General features: G+C 39.9%; 1 protein-coding gene across 1 annotated transcript; it reads left to right on the forward strand.

The window, feature by feature from the left end:
• The first annotated feature begins 9134 nt into the window (after positions 1-9134).
• Positions 9135-20314, forward strand: WNT16 (Wnt family member 16). The gene is made up of 4 exons (XM_066255247.1): positions 9135-9503; positions 9693-9934; positions 11754-12040; positions 18455-20314. Exons 1-4 carry the CDS (start codon positions 9409-9411, stop codon positions 18917-18919), a joined length of 1089 nt encoding a protein of 362 aa, XP_066111344.1. The 5' UTR covers positions 9135-9408; the 3' UTR covers positions 18920-20314.
• The last annotated feature ends 682 nt before the right edge of the window (positions 20315-20996 follow it).

The following is a 20996-nucleotide window of genomic DNA, read 5'->3' on the forward strand; positions in this document are numbered from 1 at the left end:
TTAGTAAGGGAACCTTTTCTTTTAAAGTGGTTTTGCAAAGTTCCATTGATCCACTGCTGTGCTCCTTTGATTAGGTTACTGATGGGTACAATTTAAATACAAGGAAAAGAGGCCCTGAAAGAGTCCATGATTTGCTGTGGGCTACTGCATAAAACTAAGCCAAAAAGATAACCATGCGGCATGAGCCTTCATCTCCCCAAACCGTCCTTCTGTTTTCTCCAGCTGTGAAATATGTATATGACTTTCAACTCCTTTTTTTTTTTTTTGAATTCCAAGTCAAGACACACCTTAAAGCAAGCAATTAACAAAAATAACCCTCCATCATAAATGTTATCAAATGACTTAAAATATCCTGAAAAAGATATAGCAATCACCAGCAGTTATAACATGTTTTGTCTAGTCTGAAAATGTATGCAATCTACCTACAAATAATTGTGCATTCAAAATGAATCAAAGTGTTTCTTCAGTGTTTTTATAAACATATATATTAATACTGTAACCCATTTCTCAAATTTTTTCCACTGATTTTAAGTCTCCCCCTGATTATCTATTTTGTACTTTATCCTCATGTACCTTTCTAACCTCATAATGATTACTCTAGGCCACCCACCATGTTTCTGGGCCACTTGCCTGAGATGACAATGTGTGAGGGACCGTGAATTCATTTTAATCTTACCAAAGGAAACCACAAGCAGAAAAATAAACCAAATAATGTGTCTTACAGTTTAAAAAGTAGAGGAGGACATTATTTAGGGACAGTGATTTTTGATGAAACCATTGCTCTGGGTTAATCTGTACCATTGAGGGCGTCTTATCATGGCTTCCAAGCACACAATGGTGATTGGCATTGTTTCCTGACTACTTCCTACACTAATGCTAATTATCACTGCATAGCCTCCTTTCTCAGAATATGGTCCATAGCATTTGTCTCATACTTATTTTGCCTATATCATCCATGAAAGTTCTTAATCTGCTTGCCCACCTATCTTGAGGGCTTACTGCACTTCATTGGCAGGACTGATGGATTAACTTCCCCTCTCTGCCCAAGGAAGTGAGACTATCCTTCTAAACTTCTGTACTCTCATTTCTTTCTTTTATAGTGAGGAAATTTAGACCCTATTCCCTACCTTGTTGGTTATTTCCCCCCTAGGGAGAAAGAGTGGCCAGTCCTTTAGTCCCTGTCACCAGTGGGTACTTCAAAAGAAAAATGTCTCCAACTTCCCTCTTCATAGATCTGGACATCCTGAAATAGAGTAAGCTCTCCTTTCCACTTCCGGTTGCCCAATCCTACCCTCTTCTCTGAGGTCCAGCTTTTCAGCCTGAGACTGGGTCGATCTATTGGATCAGCCTCACTGTCTTCCATTCAGGGAGGAGGAATATGAAAGTTCACTTTGCATAATTCAGCTCTACTGGGAAGCCTTACACTTAATAAAGCTGATTCTTTGCCCAAACCAGTTCAGTTCTCTCTGTGTATGCTTTATTCCTCAGGACCCTTGGGGCAGGGAGGGGGGTGGAGTAAGAAGGGTAAGATTCCAGTGTTGAACCCCACCCTGGACTGCCAACAATTACTATAAAATTAAGATACGTTGAAGGCCAAATCAGTTCCTGAAGGAAAACTCCCTCCAGCCGAAGCCTGCCATAACTCAGTTAATCTACAAGGCAAATATTAAGTTCTCTCCCCAAAACAGCCTTAAAAAGTGGCTCCGCTGCATTTGTCTGGTGCTGGTTTCATGAGTGCACCCTGGGGATTCCAGACAATACGCTGGTGCTAAAGTAGCAACTGGAATCTTTTACCAAGTCAGCTGGACTCAGGCTCTGTCTGGCATGTGGCCCAGTATATCAATATTGTGGTTTCAGCCCATTTTGGAAGCTGCCTCACAAAGCCTTGTGACAACCCCGAAAGTTGGTCTGGCACCAGAAGTCTTCATCAGATTGCGAACTTGAGAGCCCTCCAGTTGGTTGTTTTTGTATTGATGCCTCCGTTCTCATAATCATTAACAGAAGGTGAGAAGGCTGCGGTGGGAACACACCTCACACCTATTATGCAGTTTGTGTTTATGTCTCTGAACCCTCGTAAATCTCCTGGGCTCTGAGCCCTTGCTTGCTCAAATAAAAGCGTTCTCTGGAGGGAACTCCAGTGAGAGTCTGAGTTATTAGCCCCGCTCAACAAATTCACCTGAAAGAAGCACATGGCACAGTGACAGGTCTGTCAGAAAGACTTAAGAGGATCAGCTTGTTTACTGATTGTAACACTAGCAGAAACCGGAGCTGTGAACGCTAGGTGTAGCCATCTGGTGGTACCCTCGAAACTTGTGCAAATCATGTGGCACATTCTCAAGCAATGTACTAGGTACAAGTCATGGCGACTTTCCAACTGAAAAGTGGCAAATTAGTGGATTATGTCAATGCTGACAGCTCTCAATGCTTCATTGACTCCACTCTTAGGAGAGATTCTTTGTCTGTTAAAACAACAACCACACAATCATTATTGAATGCCTACTACACAGGCAGTCTTGCTGTAGACACTGAGAGGGACGTGTCGCCAAAGAATTACCCACACTCCTTGATTTGAAGGTGTTTAGAATCTAATTGATGATTTATAACCTAATTGGTATGAGAAAATAAAGAAATCATTGAAGATTTCAGTCAAGAAAGTGAAAGGATTAAGGTCAAGTGTAAATGTGATTCACTGCCGTGTGATGACTGAGACATGAGTGAATATGAGCTGGTATTTGTTGCCTGGCCAGACTTAACAAACTCCACTTCGACATACCATCCACCCAGAATGAGGACAGTAGCCAATACGAACAGCAACCCTGAATATAAAGGCAGTTTTAGCATTTGCTGATTGAGGGTATTTTATTGGCAGAAGGACCTTTATTATAATCACAACAATAAAGTCTAATTATTCAGACCAAGAGTTAGACTAAGTGGGACATAACCAATTCTTTATAAATTACTTTTCTCTCAAAATTTTCTCCTTCAAAAATTCAGACTGTGCAATTTTTGTTAAAAAAATTTTTTTTTAAAGAGACAAAACTGCCTGACCAGGTGGTGGTGCAGTGGATAGAGCGTCGGACTGGGATGTGGAAGACCCAGGTTCAAGACCCCAAGGTCGCCAGCTTGAGTGCAGGCTCATCTGGCTTGAGCAAAAATTTGCTCACCAGCTTGAACCCAAGGTCGCTGGCTAGAGCAAGGGGTCACTCAGTCAGCTGTAGCCCCCCGGCCAAGGCACATATGAGAAATCAATCAATGAACAACTAAGGAACCGCAACGAAGAATTGATGTTTCTCATCTCTCTCCCTTTCTGTCTGCCTGTCCCTATCTGTCCCTTCCTCTTACTCTCTCTCTCTCTCTGTCTGCCACAAAAGAAAAAAAAAAAGTAAAAAAGAGACAAAACTTTTTCCACTATAGACAGCCCAGTGATCACTCCATAAATGATACGCTAAAAATGTAAATGCTAGATGTTTGAAGTTGTTTCCTTAATAATTTATTGAAACTGATAATAATTTGTTAATTGATGGAGTTGTTTTGTTTTACAAAATTCAGAAAATGTTTTTGAAAAAGATACTAAGGGTCAACGCTCTTCCTGTGCGTCAGTTCTACCTGTTTGCTTACCTGTGCCCTCAGGCAACAGTGACCCATTTGTTTGTCAAGGATTGTGGTTTACCTTTATTCCCTCATTCCAAAAAGATTGCACAATCTGAATCATGCCATTAGAGATAAGCCACTTTTGATTAGCCCTTTATGAGACAGCTCTGACCTTAATTTCCAGGACAAGTAAACAACACAATTTCACACTTCTTGAGGTGGAAATTTTAAAAACAAGCCAGCATCCCACAATAAATTAAAAAATTAAAGAAAAAAAAAGCAAGCCAACATCCGTTTCCAACCCCTGCTCTTTCTATCACTTGTTTCTCCTCTGTTGCTCCAAGACTGTCATTCTGATGGGCTTTCCCAGCCACCAAAGAATAGCAGGACATCCAGAATGCCATTCTCTGCCCCCGCCTGAGAGCCAGTGGCCACAAGCTGTCTACTGTCCCACACTGGTAGCATCCAGGTGGAATTTAAAATAGAATGGATGGGGACCCAAGTTATGTAAAAAGTCACCTCTGGTCTTCTGTTCTATCATGGGAGTTAAGACCAGCTGGGCTGCTTCTGGTATCAGTTTCCAGCACATAAGTCTCTGTGATCTGCAGCAGAAATTCTTACAACAGCCTCGTCCTCTGATGGACTGCCAGAGGCCAAGGCCAAGGCATATCTGTGCAGGCGGACTTTTTGCTGAGTTTCCCAGGGACTGAGAGAAAACTTCCAGAAGGAACAGTCTCCTCTGGGCTCTACAATTAACAATCTACATGATTTATGGCCAGGCAGCTACTTACCAGGTTCACTAAGCCCAGTTCATCAGAGGTGACTACCGTCACAGGTTTAGCCCCTTGAGAGCTCCTTTGAATGAAATAAATATGCTTGAAATCTGGCTCTCCCCCTTCCTAATTATCCTTTTCTAGAATATCGCTCATAACACCTTACCCCTGCTAGAAACACAAATTCAAGTACATGTCCTCTTTGTGGGATTGAGAGGCTACAGATGTTACTGTAACCTGCACAAACGTCAAGTCACACGGGGCTTTTCTTAGCAGAGATGATCAAGGATTCATCAAGATGCTGTACTGCCAGCTCCTGCTTATGAACAGTGAATAGTATGATCTCTGCAGTATTTTATAGATATGGGCACCTGAAGCTTAGAAAGCTTGCATAACACAGTAAACACCAGGTAATATTCTGTTGGCCAGTGAATAGTTTGTCCTCTTTCCAAATGGCAAAATCAATAACAATAAATAGAAAATGAGTCTCCTGCTTGCTGCTAAAGAAGTTAACAACTTGAAATGTGTAGTCGTGTATGTGTTTGGATGAGTTGAGTTATTTCTCAACTCGAAATAAAGAGTATAGCTCTCATTGATAATAGTGTAAAGGAACCTCTTTATATTAAGGAAGATCAATTAGATGATGATAGAGCACCTCACTTTCATATTCCAGGATAGATAAACTATCTGTAACACAACATTTTCTCTTTTCCTCAAAATAAAATTTCATATGTCCTGACAATATTATAACATTTTTTAAAGTCCAACCATTTAAAAAGATTTCTGCAACTGGAAAAAAATTCATTTTAATTGAAATCTAGAAACAAAAGTAGAACTGTAGGTGCCCTGATGGGGACCGAAAACTCTAATCCGTGCCACCCTGAGAACTGGGCCCCTCCCTGAGATAGACAAGGTCATGTCAATGCCTAGGGTTTCCTCTCCTGAGCAGTGCAAATCTACTAGCAAATACAGCCCTCCCCACGCACTCACACACAGAATCACTTCTTCCTCTCCAGTCCTATAGGAACTCCAGTAAGAGACTCAGATCAGAAAGAAAGCTCAGGTGAGGAAACTTGGCTCAAAGTTGAATTGAGTGCCACCTATTTGGTCCAGTGCTCTTTTCACTGGTCTCCCAGCCCACAGAAACCAGACAGCAAGGGGATGAGGATCGGGGAGAACTGAAGGGCATACATGCAGACCACCCCATGCCTCAGAGAGACCCCCTCAGGAGACCCACCAAGGCTGTAAACCCCACGACCACTTTGCTCATTGTTATTCCCCACTTTTTAAGTCATAATTAGAGGCTCTTGGTTTATCTTTAGGGAACAGAACTCCGGTGGAGATATCTGTGAACTATGAAGCAAAGAGCCAGGGGATGTCAAAGATAAATTCAGATCCTGAGAGCCAGGAATCTGACCAGAAAAAAAAAAAAAAAAAAAAGGCTATACAGCCTTATGCTATGTTGGACAGAATAAGACCTCTAAAATAAAATTGGTTTTTTGAATATGTTACTTACTAGCTGAGTGACCTTGAACAAGTTTCTTGATCGCTCCAAATTCATTTCCTTATCTATAATATGAGTATCAAAAGTGGGGGATTTAAATGTTATAGGGAGAGAAAGAGAAAGAGAGGAAGAGAGAGAGAAAGGGAAGAGAGGAGAGAGGGACAGGGGTGAAAAGTAAAAATGACAATACAGGGGCACATAAATTGGTCTTGGTGCATGCAAGTTCACAGTGCCTGGCATAAAATAAGTACTCCAATGTCTGTTCATTGAATGAAATGCCTACTTCTTCAGCTGGATCAACTCCTGGCAACAAGTCTTCTTTGCTTTAGATGTGTGATCAGCATGACCCCAGAGGCCCTAGATTATACAAAAGAGATACAGCACCTCTCAGGTCCTATACTTGTGTCTTGAATTTGAAGATGGTTGACCCAGGGTCCTTAGTCTGTGAGAATGAAATACTCTGAGTTCTCCTCTACGTGCTTTTCCTGAATGCCTGCCTGGACAGTGCTGGATCCCTAGTGCAATAATGAAGGCATTCAGGTAGCCCTCACTCCTGAACTAGACTAAGCAATCCTCCTGTGTGGTTCATGGCACACTGTACTTCCCCCATTTATCATACTGGATTGCAACTGCCTCTCACTTACTGTCTGGTCATCAGGTTGTGAACTGCACTATCATCTAGCTCAGTGTTATCCCTTACTTTTTAACTCAAAATAGAGGCTCAATATGTACATTTTTTTTTAGTGGAAAAACCCAACTTCCTTTAAGCATCTAACCACTAAAATCAGCCTAGAGTGTTAATGTTCTCCATTCTTCCAGTCTTGAGATTTCTTCTTTCTCCCTCCTCCAGTCCCTTAAAAAGCAGTCACTCTCTAGTTTTGTCATCTAAGCCACTTAGCTATCTGCTGAGAATGTTCCTCATCATGTTAATTCACTCAATAAATGAATTGTGTTCAAACCAGAATCTCATGTACTGGGGCCGGTGGCAGAGGTACAAGAAAAAATGCTCCAGGATCCCTTCTGGAGAAAGTCACAGAATGAAGTGGGCTTGGATGATGGCTCTGAGTTGCAGGGAGGCCACAAGCCACCCGTAAAAATACTTTTGGAACAGTAACGACACTCCATCATCAACTTGACTCTCTAAAAATTACAGTGTGGTTTACTAAGGTGACCAACTTTTTTACAATGAAAAGGAGGACAAAAATAAATTAAAGAAAACAATATCATAAATAAAAGAAACATTTTATTTATCGCAACAATACACTATAATATGATAAATGCATAATAAAAACATTTGTAATATTTTATATTGTAATTATGCTTACATGCCTATTAATTTTTAATAATAATTGTAAGAAAAAAGTACTCATTTAGATACAAATACATTAATTTATTGAAACTGATAATAATCCAATAATTGATGGAGTTGTTTTGTTTTACAAAATTCAGAAAATGTTTTTGAAAAAGATACTAAGGGTCAACTCTCTTCATGTGCGTCAGTTTTGCTTGTTTGTTTGTTCACCTGTCACCTGTGCCCTCAGGCAACAGTGACCCATTTGTTTGTCAAGGATTGTGGTTTACTTTTATTCCCTCATTCCAAAATGTAAGAAAAAAGTACTCATTTAGATACAAGTACATACAAATACGTCACATCACACGCAATGGATCGACTCTGCAACGATGGACTATGAACATTTACAGATTAGTCTTTCAATATCAAAAAGGAGGACCTGTAGAAGGACACTTTTCAAGGGAGGATGAAACTTACAAAAGAAGAACTGTCCTCCCTAAAGGAGGATGATTGGTCACCTTAGGTTTACTAGTACATGGTGTTCACTCAATAAATATTGGTTGAATAAAGGAATGAATGGGACAGGATGGAAATTTCAGTGAGCTTTTATTGCTCTGGGATGATACAGGAGAGATGCAGCAAATTGAGTCCTTTATTTGAGGATAAAGCAAATAAGATCTTTTATTTGAGCAAGTCTGGATTTTGGCACCTGCTAAGCTGGTCTGTCCACCTGAGAATTTATAAACATTTCCTAAGTTCTCTGAGGTGCAAGTGATGCCTCTCAGAAACACTTCCTGTCACTGTCTAGGCAGGCAGGGCTTTCTGACACCACAGCTAAGCATGTGCCACTCACAGTTCTCCGCGAGACTGCAGGACACTGGCTAACTAGCTTTCCTGACTGCCAGGCATCAAAATGGTCTGCTTCCCAACTCTTCAACGTATACCTGGTTGGATTCCATACTCTCCTTTAGTGAAAATCTCAAATTATTTTGTTTTAGACTCTTCTCCATGGCTGGCTTGTGTACTGAGGGGAGGGATCTTGGCCTCATAATTTCCCACAGTGCTGGCCACTCGGTAGGTGTTTAATAAGTATATTCTAAAATTCTGCCATCAGTTGTAGCCCTGACCAAGTCTCCATGAGAGCCACAATATGGACTGGAGAGAAGAATAAGGACATACCCCCCCCCCCCACTCCATTCTGGAATTCTCTAGACAGCTCTCATTTACATTCTTCCTCTGCGCTCCATCTTCTGCCTGTACTTTCAGGGGTGCAGATTGTAAAGAGAAACCGGGAAAAGGAAATCACGCCACGATTTCAATATGGTAGGTGAGATGCTGGGCTGAAACCTTCCCTTTCGCTCAAAACGATCGCTGGTACCGATGACGACGCGCTCCAGTCTGAGAATTTCAGCCGTCCCTAAGGCTTCCTGACACATTGCGACCTCCAGCAGGGTGTTGAAAAGTCAACTTGTTTGGTACCAACTCTGACTCAAAAAAATTAACTCTACTGTGAGGTGATGGAGAGGAAAGAAACGGGGACAGTGAGATTTTCCAGCCACTCCACCCAGAGGGTAATTAATCCAAATGCAAGTGGGGTGGGTGGAACTCACACATCTCCCGTTCCACCCACGCCTCCACCCGGGGTTGCTAAGAGGGAAGTGCCCTTACCACTCTTCGGGTTGTGTTCATTACTGTCCCGCAGAGACCCGCTCTGGGGACTGTGACTGGAGGAAAGGTCATGAGCACACGGGGGTCTGGATGCGCCCTCCGGGAGCTGCGAACCCGAGCGCCCCCTGCGGAGCCCGTTCTCAGCCAATGGGAGCCTGAAGTCTGGGGATGATGAGTGCGGAGCGGCGGCTGAGCCAATCAGGCTCCCAGCGCGGCCGGGGGGGGGGGGGGGGGGAGAAGGAGGTGGGAGGAGAGGCCGGGGGCGATGGAGACAGAACTACATCAACAGAAGTTTCTCACCTTGGAATGCGAGGGGCGCTCCCGCATCTCCAGCACGTCCCCAGCTGAGCGCGGAGGAGCGCCTCAAGCTATTTTTTCCACCTCTTCGCACTGCTCCCTGCTAGCGAGGGGAGGCTGCCGAGAGCCTCTGCCACTTGCTGGCCTTCTTTTTATGTTGTTTGCAGGGAGGAAGGGGGCGAGGGACAACTTGGTGCTGGGGATCTGACCTCTGGCCTGGCAGGCCCCTGGGCGGGGAGGGCAGAAGAGGAGCGTCTGGGGCTGGGGGAATCCATGCGGGGGCCATGAACAGAGCGGCGCTCCTGGGACTGTCCCGCCTGTGCGCGCTGTGGGCAGCCCTGCTGGTGCTGTTCCCCTGCGGAGCGCAAGGAAACTGGATGTGAGTATGGGGGCAGCGGGGATGCTCGGAGTGTGTGGAAAACGGGGTCCCCAGGCTCAGGGAACTTTCAGCTAAGGCGGGGGAGTAGGGGCGGGGACCCTAGGGCGGCTGACCTAATTTTGGGGAAACATCTGGAATTCGAGAGTAGAGCAGGCGAGCGACGTACGTTGGGGCGGCCGTGCCTTACAGGTGGTTGGGCATCGCCTCCTTTGGGGTTCCCGAGAAACTGGGCTGCGCCAACTTGCCGCTGAACAGCCGCCAGAAGGAGCTGTGCAAGAGGAAACCCTACCTGCTGCCCAGCATCCGCGAGGGCGCGCGGCTGGGCATTCAGGAGTGCAGAAGCCAGTTCCGGCACGAGAGATGGAACTGCCAGGTCGCTGCCGTCGCCTCGCCGAGCGCCAGCCCCCTCTTTGGCTACGAGCTGAGCAGCGGTGAGTCCTGGGACCCTCGGGGCTGGCGCGGGACGGAGGGCGACACTCCTCCAATTCCTATAAACAAAATAAATGGTGTTTGCGTGGTTCCGTCTCACAGTAAATCATAAAAGAGGCCCTATCGTGGACGGGAATTGGGGGCGACGGAAGCTAGACCCCGGGTGCAGGTGCGACCCTGGAGGGGGTGACTCCCCAGGTCTGGAGCCGGGCGCTTGGAGCTGTGGTTCTTCCTCCGTCTCCCTGTGCTCGGCTGGTGTTGGGGAAAAACTCTGACACTCCACCCCCCGACCCCTCGGACCCGTAGCGCCCCCCTGCGTAGGTGACCAGCTGGAGAAACATGATGTCTGTAGCAGGGAATGCTGCCGCCGCATCTGCTTTGATTTAAGCAGCTCCGCTGCGCACCGAACCCTGGACAAGTGGCTAATTGCGGCGAAGCCCCACGTTGGTTGGCTCCTCGGAGCACCGGGTAGACGGAATAACGGTGATTTTTAAAAAGGATTGCCCCGGACCACCCATTGGGCGGCTAAGCCGAGCATGACCACTGTGGCTCACCCTCAGTTCTTCTGCTTCTCTCTCCCCCTCCTCTGCGCTCGCCCGAGGGGCGGGGAGCCGCCGTAAGAACAGAGTTCCACTTCCACGTGCGTGGTTACTCGGGAAGGGTGAAGGAACTGGGAACCCGGGTTGTGCCAGGACTATCAGCAGAGTCAAAGAATTGTAGGAACTGGGCGCTGAAAGATTCGTTCTGTTTCACATTCATTTCCGCTCTCCTTCCCCCTTTGACCCTTCCCCACCCGGTCCCTACACACGCAGCCGCCAAAGCATCTCCTGGGCCTGCAGCGTTGTGGCCGGCACGCCCTTCCGAAGGAGCCCTGACCCCCTAGAGGGGAAAAGGGGGGAAAAAAGTGTTCTTCACAGTTGCTGAAAGGCAGAGGCATCAGCTGTTGAAAAAAGGTTTATTGAACAACGGGCTTGAAATTGTATCTGCTCCAATCTAAACATCTTCAAAAGAAAAAAGAGCCCTTTGCAGCATCTCTTCTAGTCCATTTAATTTATGCTTTAATGAGCCTTTGATTTTCAAATATTTTAGCTCACTGTTACAGGTGTGCTAAATATGTATTCAATAATTTCCTGTAACAATTCTTTTTTTTTTTTTTTTTTTGCTGGTGATATTTCAATTATCTTTCATTTGAATTATCTTTAAGACTGTAAGAAGATTACCTAGTACTATATAAAATATATAACCGTTTCATGTTAATATCAGAATTGCTTTACACAATATCATTTTTAAAAAAGTATTAAATGTGAAACTAAATTGTACCATTTGTCTAGAATTGCTTTGGTCTCAGTTTAACTTTGTTTTGCTTTCTGACACCCAACAAAAAACACACCAGATTTTTCAGCTCATGTTTTGTAAGAACACATTTTAAAATTTACTTGATCTGGGCTCTTTCGGGGCATTGTATAACATTTATGGTACCCACGCAAAAGATTTTAAATTCGATGGGTACTTACTGAGATTTTATTGTTTATTAAGCCTTGAGCTAGGTACTGACACACACGTCATATTTTAGATATTTTTAGGTATGAGAATGATATTCAATAAACTCCTCAAGAGGGATGCTTAAAGTTACTGCTGCTTTTTAAAAAAGACTAGAACAATAAGACATCTTTTTATTTTCTAAATAGGTACTCATTAAAGCATCCGTTTTAAGCTATTGAAAAATTGCTCCTGGACAAGAGAATAAGTAGGAGGCTCTATTGCGAGCATAAACAGAGAGCATGACGGTTCTTTCATTTAGCGATTTATGTTTGATTCTAGGCACGAAGGAAACAGCGTTTATTTATGCCGTCATGGCTGCGGGCCTGGTGCATTCTGTGACCAGGTCATGCAGCGCAGGCAACATGACCGAGTGTTCCTGTGACACCACCTTGCAGAGTGGTGGCTCAGCGAGTGAAGGCTGGCACTGGGGGGGCTGTTCCGATGATGTCCAGTACGGCATGTGGTTCAGCAGGAACTTCCTAGATTTCCCCATCAGAAACACCACGGGAGAAGAAAGCACAGTGCTGTCGGCAGTGAACCTTCATAACAATGAAGCTGGAAGGCAGGTATGTATTAGAAAATGGAATGAAATCCAGTACTTTTAGGTAAACAACATGAGGATGACACTTGTGCATGAATCTGCCCAAATGGTTTTAAAAACACACACACACAGTCTAAGAAATATATATGTCTATATTTATTATATATGTGTGTTTGTGATATATGTAAAACTCCAAGTTTATATTTTTTTTCTTTCATAAGCCTATACTGACCACATTGATTTAGGTTAAGTTCTCCATCGATTGTGAGTTTATTCTTGTTATAAAATGTGTTTGTGGTTGTATACTTCATATACCTGAAATGTTAATTATAAAATAATAGGTGTACAAATGCCTATTGGGTTATTCGGTTCCACACCTATACCTGGTTAGTGACAGAGCCTGGATAAGAATGATAGTATCTGCATTTCCCATGGGACTGGCTCAAATTTCATTTCCGTAAATTTGAACTTCATTTTTTTAAGCTATTTTTTTAATGGGCAATGGCTCCTAGACATGTTGTCAGTTTTGCCTTTAATTTCTCTAGGAAACATTCTTTAATACATTTGGAATACTCAGTATTTTACTACTATTTTTGTAAAACAAAGTTTAAGTGAAATGGTTATTTTATTGCAAAGCGACGTAGATTCATTGTAAAATTGGTAAATACAAACCAATGTAAGAATCATAGATGTTATCAAATGTGTCGATATTTCTAATATAGATATATTAAAGATTCTGCAGGAAGAAAACCTGAAATACCACCTGTAATTCACTTCTCTTATGAATTCTGGCTTTTTTGTACTGAGTTTTCTTAATATGAAATAAACTTGTAGCTTAATTAAAATTTATATATTTACCTTGATGAATGTTGACACAGTAAAGTTTAAGTTCTACACGATAGTTGAATTACTTGGTAATTTATAGTGACTTTCCTAAAACAGCCAAAGCTTTTTTTTTATAAATGTATATTTTCTGTCTTATAATAATCTTCTCAGGACAGACTATCAACACGTATCCTATATTTTTGTAAAAACCCAGTAATCTGTAAAGGTCCGAAGGTAGTCACTGTAATCTGTCAAACTGACCTGAAATAAATGAAAACAAGTTTCAGTATTTCTCAGGAATATTTAAAGTATATATGTTGCATTTGTTTTACATTTTTGGAAAGTGAATAAATGGAACCCAATCAGAATAGTAAGTTTCAGCTAGTTTTCTTTACTTAACCACTTTGGTTTAAACTACAAAACCAGAAAGCTCAATAAATATATCACCATAACACATCAAATTTCAGTTTAAAATTTTAATTCAATTTGAATATTCATTTAGAACTGCAAAAAATAGTAAATAGCAATATAAACTCTTTATATTTTTGTTAACAATTTTTAACTCTTGTATAACACTATAGTTATGCATAGATATCTCAAAAAGATAAATCATTTAGTTTTTGTTTCAACTTAAATACTATCAAATAAAGGAGTTTTAATTCTTTTAAATAATTTGTTAGAGATTTAAACAATTTTAACCAAGAAACAAAACTCAGAAACTCATATTATGATTCTCTTGAGTGAAGTCATTACTGAACTTATGAAATGTCCTAAAGGCTTCTAAAATTTATTTTATTAGTAATATTAGGCAACTATTTAGTTTTATTTTATCTCGCATGATTTTAAAATTAAGTTGCAATATTTGCCTTTGTAACTATTAACTTGGATCTTAAACTATTTTTAATATTCTAATTTTATTTTAAAACATAACTGCTCAGCATCAATTTTAATCCATTGTTTGTTGGCAAAAGAAAAAATCTCACATTCCTAGGTTTTTGCTATTCTTCTAATTATGCAAAAATAATTAATTTTATTTAATTTTATTCACATTTTGTGCAAATTTCAACTTTCTTTACTAAATTTTTTTCACATTAGTCTAGATGGAAATTTAAAATACTAAAAAAGTATTACCTGGATATTTTGAGGTTACCACATTGGTGTTTTTATTGGTCTTTTCTCATGAAGTATTACAATTCAAACCAGTTTTGTATTTTTCTTTCTTTTGGTGGCCAAAAAAATAAAAACCACCACCACAGAAAAAACAAACTAACCAGGTTTCCAGGTTATTATCTAAATAATAGAGGAATGATCAACTCCATTTTCAATATTGGCAAATAGGATTTTAATTTAATAGGCATATTCTGAGTCAAGTTTAAGGTCTGCATTCAATTGAGTTGATTTTTAGTCTCAAAATCCCAAACTTCAAATGTCGAAAAGCGTTCAGAGAAATGTGGGTACTGGCGCTTAGTAGTGCTGTGAGCAGGATAGATGATTTTCTAACCACTGACCTTAAATTCCCACTTGGTTTCTGACACCATTCCTAAAGTTATGACTCCAAGAATAATGTTGCTGAATGGTGATTGGCTAACAGAATGATGTGATGTCTTCCAGGGGCAGAACTTCTGGGAATAATGTGACTTGGAATATTTATGGGTATTTCTTTTGGTGTGCTTAAAATATTTCCATTCTTCCCATGTCTACCTCATAAACTTTAAAGTTTCCCTACCCCATAATTTGTTTTATGATGACTAACTCAAAAAAGTGGGAAGGGCCCAATCCCAAATTTTCATTGACCTGCTTCAAGAATATTTATAAGTACTTGAACAACACATAAGTGCTTTGCTTTTCAGCAGATTCAAATATATTTTGGGACTAAAAGGCACAAAATGTGTCAGTGGAATAGGAATTCTATATATACCCATTCAATCTTACATCACAGTTTTTATAAAAACTTAAACAAATCATCTGATAGTTGACAAAAGGAAATGCTCATCACAAAATGTTTCGCACAGTATTTTGATCATTTCTGTAAAGTTTGGATGGAGCAGTTTACTGGAAAACAGTCACTGCCTGGGGTGTTACCTGAGTCAGAATTGTGGGGCCAATCATGCGTTTAGACCCTTCTCAAACAGGTTCTATTTTTACCTGTAAGTATTAACGATGCGTCGTTTGTATTTCATTTCATTAGAAATGTATCAAACCAAAACTTAACACAGAGGAGCCCGGAAGATTCAACATTCCCCTCTCGATTGCCCTCCCATAGTTTAAAAATATTCCACCAAAATGCGCACATCTGTTTGCAATAGTTAACAAAACATTCCTCTGTTAATATCGTTATAAACCTTAACAACTCAACTAGAGTAGAGAAAGGAATTTTCTCATAACCACACACAACTCATTCAGTTACCATTCTCTTACTTTTCCTGTTCCCCCCAAAATGTCTGTGCTATCAGCTCAGCTCAGAATAGCTATTTAACATTAATTAAGAATCCTTATTGAAAATCTCCAGAATGTATTTTTTAAGCGTTCATGCAATTTTATTAAATATACTTTTCCACTTTCTTTTTCTCTCTTCTAAAATTATTCAGCTTGATATAATGATTTTATATCATGTATCACCAGCTGTCTTTATGTATGACAAGTATTGTAGCCACATTGGTTATTTTTCTGTAAAATTGGAATAATAAGCATATTTTTAACTACTTACAGTTCTTCTTATCAAATAGTAAAATAATATATTAAAATGTGCTCTGAGAAACACTAAGCTCTACATATAGAGAAATTATGCACGCGTGCAAGAGAGAATGTTGGTGTGCATGCGTGCATCTGCCCTTGAACTTTACATTTCATCAAATTCTTGTCATGGTGATTACATTGCTTTATTTTAATCCCTATTTGTCCAACTTTCTTCCTTGGAGTATTATGGAGATATAATTATTTAAATTATATGTCATGTTATTGGGGTTCTTCTCCTTGAAGTTTGTCTATCCTAAGAAATGTGTATGTAAAATAAAAACATGATTTCTTTTATTATATACTTATTGTTAAAGACAAAAAGGCAAAAGAATTAAAAGGTAGTCAAATACAAGTTCTTTAAAATATTACCTCTGAAATGTTATCGTTAACTCCAGATATTTAACAAGGTTAGTTTTCAATGACAGGAAAATGTCCCCCCCAAAAAAATTTTGATACAGATTCAGCAGGTTATATCATTAAATTTGAAAATCAGTCTATCTTTAAACATGTAAAGTAGTGTGTCATTCTTATGAACTCCCACTCTTGTGGGCTGACAAATTGGATCAGGGTCTTCCAATAACATCGACTTCCCAGCAGGGACTCTTGTTTTAAGAAGAAGGTGTGGCTTTTATTCCTTCTTCCCAATTCATATTACTCATAGGGGATGAGTTAAAACTGTTTAAGTGAGCCGAACTAATTTATTCAGTAGGTATTTGGTGAGTATCTACTCTGTCCACTATGCTTTGCAAATTGGCAGCACCATACATGACATTTGAAGCGGTCAATAAAAGAAAAAGTCAGCTCTTTTGTCATGGGCCCAAGCCAAGGTCAGTTTTAAATCAATAGGTGATGACTAAAAGGAACGTTGATCAGTTTTAAACACACAAATATACAACCTTAGGTATTTGGCTTTCTTTGGGGAATTTGTTTTCTTATAACCTAGCATTGATTTAACCCCCCCCCCCTTTTTTTTCATTATTCTTCAGGCACTTACAATCTGAACAGATGTAGGCAGATTGCATTAATTTGAACTTTTATGTACCTGGAGACATTTTTAATTGAAGGTTTTGTGAATATCAAATGCCATAAATTTAACCAAATAAGCTTGTGTGCCATACTTTATAAATTGCTTTCATATCATTGAAAGATACCTTTTCTGCCTGAGTTAATAAGAAATATACATATCTACTAGTTTCTTAGTTTTGTGAATTCAAAAAGTGTGTGTATTGTAGTCTATAAAGAACAGGGTTTAAATGCTATTCTGTTTATTATTTTAAACACCAGCAAGAAGTATCCAATATTGCATAAATCAATACCATATGCTCTCATTCAAGTTGGAAATATTAAAAATTGTTTGAAACATTCTGTCTCATTAGATAGTTCAGAAACTTTGGTTAATGTGTTAGGAAATGTAACATCCCACAAACATATCCATGTCATGTTTGGTATAAAATAAATAGCAAAGTATCACATAAAGCCCTGTTGTATTTTAGTTTTGATAAGAACTGTAAGTGGGATTTAAGCTGTAAGGTTTTTCCTTTCTTTGGTGAGATTACACATCCAATTTCCAAGTTAATGAATGGATAGATCAGTTTTTCACTTTCCCCAGCATGTTGACAGACATCAAGTCTGCAGCTAGCCCTGACGATTTATTAATCTGTTCTGCCATCCTCTGGAGACTGAAGGAAGCTGTGCTGACTAGCCTGGTATGTAAGAGATTTAGAGCCCTGAAACTTTTAAAATTTCTATATTGTTTATACACTGTTAGCCCCTTTGACAGTTATCACCAGTCTTATGTACCTTCTTCAGAGATAAGGGGCATTCATTCATTCAGCCCTCAGTGTGTGTCAGGCTCTGGGCTCTTACAAACACATGTCATCTTTCATAATTCCTCAGTCTGTATCAACTACACTCAGCACATAGAAATGAAAAATCACATATTAGCATCCCCTTTCTATGGTAGGATGCTGCTACCCTATCCATTAAAAATAAGACACATGTTTGGAATTAATCTTTCAGAAGAGCGGAAGGATTTTCCAGGAAATCACCATCTTGGTCTCCTTCTTTTTCCCAACATAAGTTGATCAGTTAGGGTTTCTCATGTGGTTTGTGACTAGGGGGTGACATGCCCCCCAATCACCAGGGATGTAATTGACTTTAAAGTGATCAGACCTGAGAAGTCTCAATTCAGGCAGTCAATCTCATGCCTTGTTGCCCATTAGAATCATCTGAGCAGCTTTGTAGAACCACCATTGCCTGGACCCCACCTCCACCAGTTAAGTTGCAATCTCAGTGGTTTGAGCATGGATTATTTGTAAGGTTCCACAAACTTTTCCATATATGATGTGAGTTGAGGATGACCTCTATTAGTGCTTCTCAAATTTTAATGTGCATACAGGTCACCTGAAGATATTATTAAAACACATATTCTGATTCTGATAGTCTGCATTTCTCACCAGTGAGAGCAGCATTGCTAGTCCATGAACCATATGCTCCGTAACAAGGCGATATGGTATTAGGAACATGGAGAAATGGGTGAACATCCCTCCACACCCAAAATTAAACAAAAGATCAGAAATAAAAGCAGCTTCCATTTGTTAGTGAAGATAATCTTTGATAAGAATATTTGCCTGGGCTGCTACCTTAAATTTGACTTGGAAAGGTTGGCTCTACAGGGTCAAGAGAATGACAAACATTTTAACCCTAAGCAATCCTAAAGATCTTTTATGTTCAAAACCATCATTTTATGCAGGAGGAAACAAGCCCAGAAAGTTATTAGTTATTAAGTTGGTTGTATTAAGTTACTAGGTTAGTTTGCTTATATTACTGAGTAGAGCACTTCGCGGATGACATTTGACACAGTTGCTGTTGGTTTTAGGCTGTCGCCAAGTTGATGTCAGTGGACTGCCGCTGTCACGGAGTTTCCGGCTCCTGTGCTGTGAAAACATGCTGGAAAACCATGTCTTCTTTCGAAAAGATTGGCCATTGGTTGAAGGATAAATATGAAAACAGTATTCAAGTTTCAGACAAAGGAAAGAGAAAAATGCGCAGGAGAGACAAAGACCAGAGGAAAGTTCCGATCCACAAGGAGGATCTGCTCTACGTCAATAAGTCTCCCAATTACTGTGTAGAGGACAAGAAATTAGGGATCCCAGGGACGCAAGGCAGAGAATGCAACCGCACGTCGGAGGGTGCTGATGGCTGCAACCTCCTCTGCTGCGGCAGAGGCTACAACACCCACGTGGTCAGACATGTGGAAAGGTGTGAGTGCAAGTTTATCTGGTGCTGCTATGTACGCTGCAGGAGGTGCGAAAGCATGACTGATGTCCACACTTGCAAGTGACCACTCCATCCAGCTTTGGCCACGCTGCTCAGTGACAACAGCGGAGTGCCACTGTGCAGGCTGGTGAAGTCCTCTCTTGCCTCAAAATCCCCAGACCCTTGCCCCTCTCAGAATTCCCTGTACTTGGTCAATGTCCAATCACACACTGAGCATGTGGATTGAGGGGGTGGGAAATCTAAAAAGTTTGGGTTCATATTTTGATGATTTGGGGCATATATATTGACAAACAAGGAAGATAATTGTCTCCTAAGCAAGAAATAACAGAAAAGCCTGACCTGTGGTGGCGCAGTGGATAAACCCGTCAACCTGGAAATGCTGAGGTCGCCGGTTCGAAACCCTGGGCTTGCCTGGTCAAGGCACATATGGGAGTTGATGCTTTCGGCTCCTCCCCCCTTCTCTCTCTCTCTGTCTCTCCTCTCTAAAATGAATAAATAAAATTAAAAAAAAATTAAAAAAAAAAGAAATAACAGGAAAGAACGTTCATGTGGAAAGACCTGGTTTGTCCTCAAGATAAGATCCTTGACTATAAAACTCAGTTGTGGTGGGTGAATATTAGTCATTTTAAAAAGACACCTCTTACAAGGAGCAGTCCACAGGAATCTCATTTACTCTCAGTATTTTAAATAAAAGAATCATGCTAAATATTTGTGCATGGAAACAGCTATTGAAAAGTTACGAAGTGGTGGGTGCTTGCTTACCCTTTCATGCATTTCAAAAGAAAGGCAATTCAAAAAAGAAGTTTTACAAGTGATATATTCCCCAAAATGTGTTTGCTAGAGATGTTCAGTGACAAAAGGGAGGCGTCAAAATGCAAAAAAAGGAAAATGTATAATTTGAATTTTAAGTGGCTTTTAATCAGAAGACGTTCTAGAAAAATATCTCAGTAAGGTATATAGCAATCTTGATCTTCGCTTCATACTCTAATTGTAGACCAGTTTCCACTAGTAAAACCCAGCTCTGATTTACTGTGCGAGGAAAGGATCCAGAAAACATGTGGGAATACTAGAGGTACAGGGCTCGCATACTTTATAAGGAAAAGCACCCGTTAAAATGTGTAAAAACAGTATTTTGTATAGTATCTGCTTTAAAAAGTTTTATATTTTGTAAATACAGTATTTAAATTATATGATATATATTAAAACTTAAGACATTGATTGCCAAATCCCAAGAGCTAAGGCAATAAAATTATCTCAGACATAATATTAGCTTCTGTTTCTTTTCATACTATCAACTGACTTTTTTTACACATTGAAAAAAAAAGTTAATTGAGAAGTTAGGTGTATGGATGTGCATTTCCTGCCAACATGATGGTTTTATAGATTAAAATATGCTGCAAAATACTGAGGGTTGTGTTATTTCAGCAGTTAGATTAGTTGAATTCTGTTCTTAATTAATGTTTCACTTGTAAAGTTATTATAGTAAGTTATACAAAATAGTATAAAAGTCTTAACTGGAAAAAGGAATCTAAATCAGAATAATGATCAATTTGTGGATTTGATTTCCTGAATATTTATTACATTGTATGTAATGCTGCTTTCCCATCTGAGTGTTGAATGGTCCTTCTTGTTTTAGTATTCATGCATGTATATTCATCCTATTTTACAAGATTCCCAGTAAAAATTATGGGGCTATATTTAAGGTTGTATTTTAATGTAAATGCTTAAGGGTTTTTTTTTTTATGAATTGTTAAATATTTCAGTATTATATAGAAAAAAATATATTTCTAAGTTCAGAATGACAAAGAAAGAATATTCTTTATATATATAATAAGCTAAAGAACTGTTTTCCTGTCCTCTGGGTCTCTTTCTATTTCTTTTAAATTTTATTTACCAAGGGAGAACAATAATTTGTGAAAAAGAGCAAACACATGGAAAATGTCCCAGGTCTAACATTAAAATCAAGGCTGAACATTTAAATGTGACAAGTTTAAAAATTGTTATTTATTGAACAAGAGATTCAGAAATGACAAGTGAACAAATATAGGACTTATTTTAAAAAGTGGTTTAACATCCACTGATTAGTATAACATGAAAAATAAACAATTACTCATACTTTTTTTTGTAAAGTTAATCTATTT

Source organism: Saccopteryx bilineata, chromosome 2 (assembly GCF_036850765.1).
Source record: "Saccopteryx bilineata isolate mSacBil1 chromosome 2, mSacBil1_pri_phased_curated, whole genome shotgun sequence".
In the NCBI taxonomy this organism is placed as follows: Eukaryota; Metazoa; Chordata; class Mammalia; order Chiroptera; family Emballonuridae; genus Saccopteryx; species Saccopteryx bilineata.

What these genes read in the sequence shown, in the direction of transcription:
- WNT16 (XM_066255247.1), top strand. Translation starts at nt 9,409, where the DNA reads ATGAACAGAGCGGCGCTCCTGGGACTGTCCCGCCTGTGCGCGCTGTGG. An exon ending in GGAGCGCAAGGAAACTGGAT is followed by an intron (nt 9,504 to 9,692) that starts GTGAGTATGGGG and finishes CGTGCCTTACAG; the next exon opens with GTGGTTGGGCATCGCCTCCT. An exon ending in TGGCTACGAGCTGAGCAGCG is followed by an intron (nt 9,935 to 11,753) that starts GTGAGTCCTGGG and finishes GTTTGATTCTAG; the next exon opens with GCACGAAGGAAACAGCGTTT.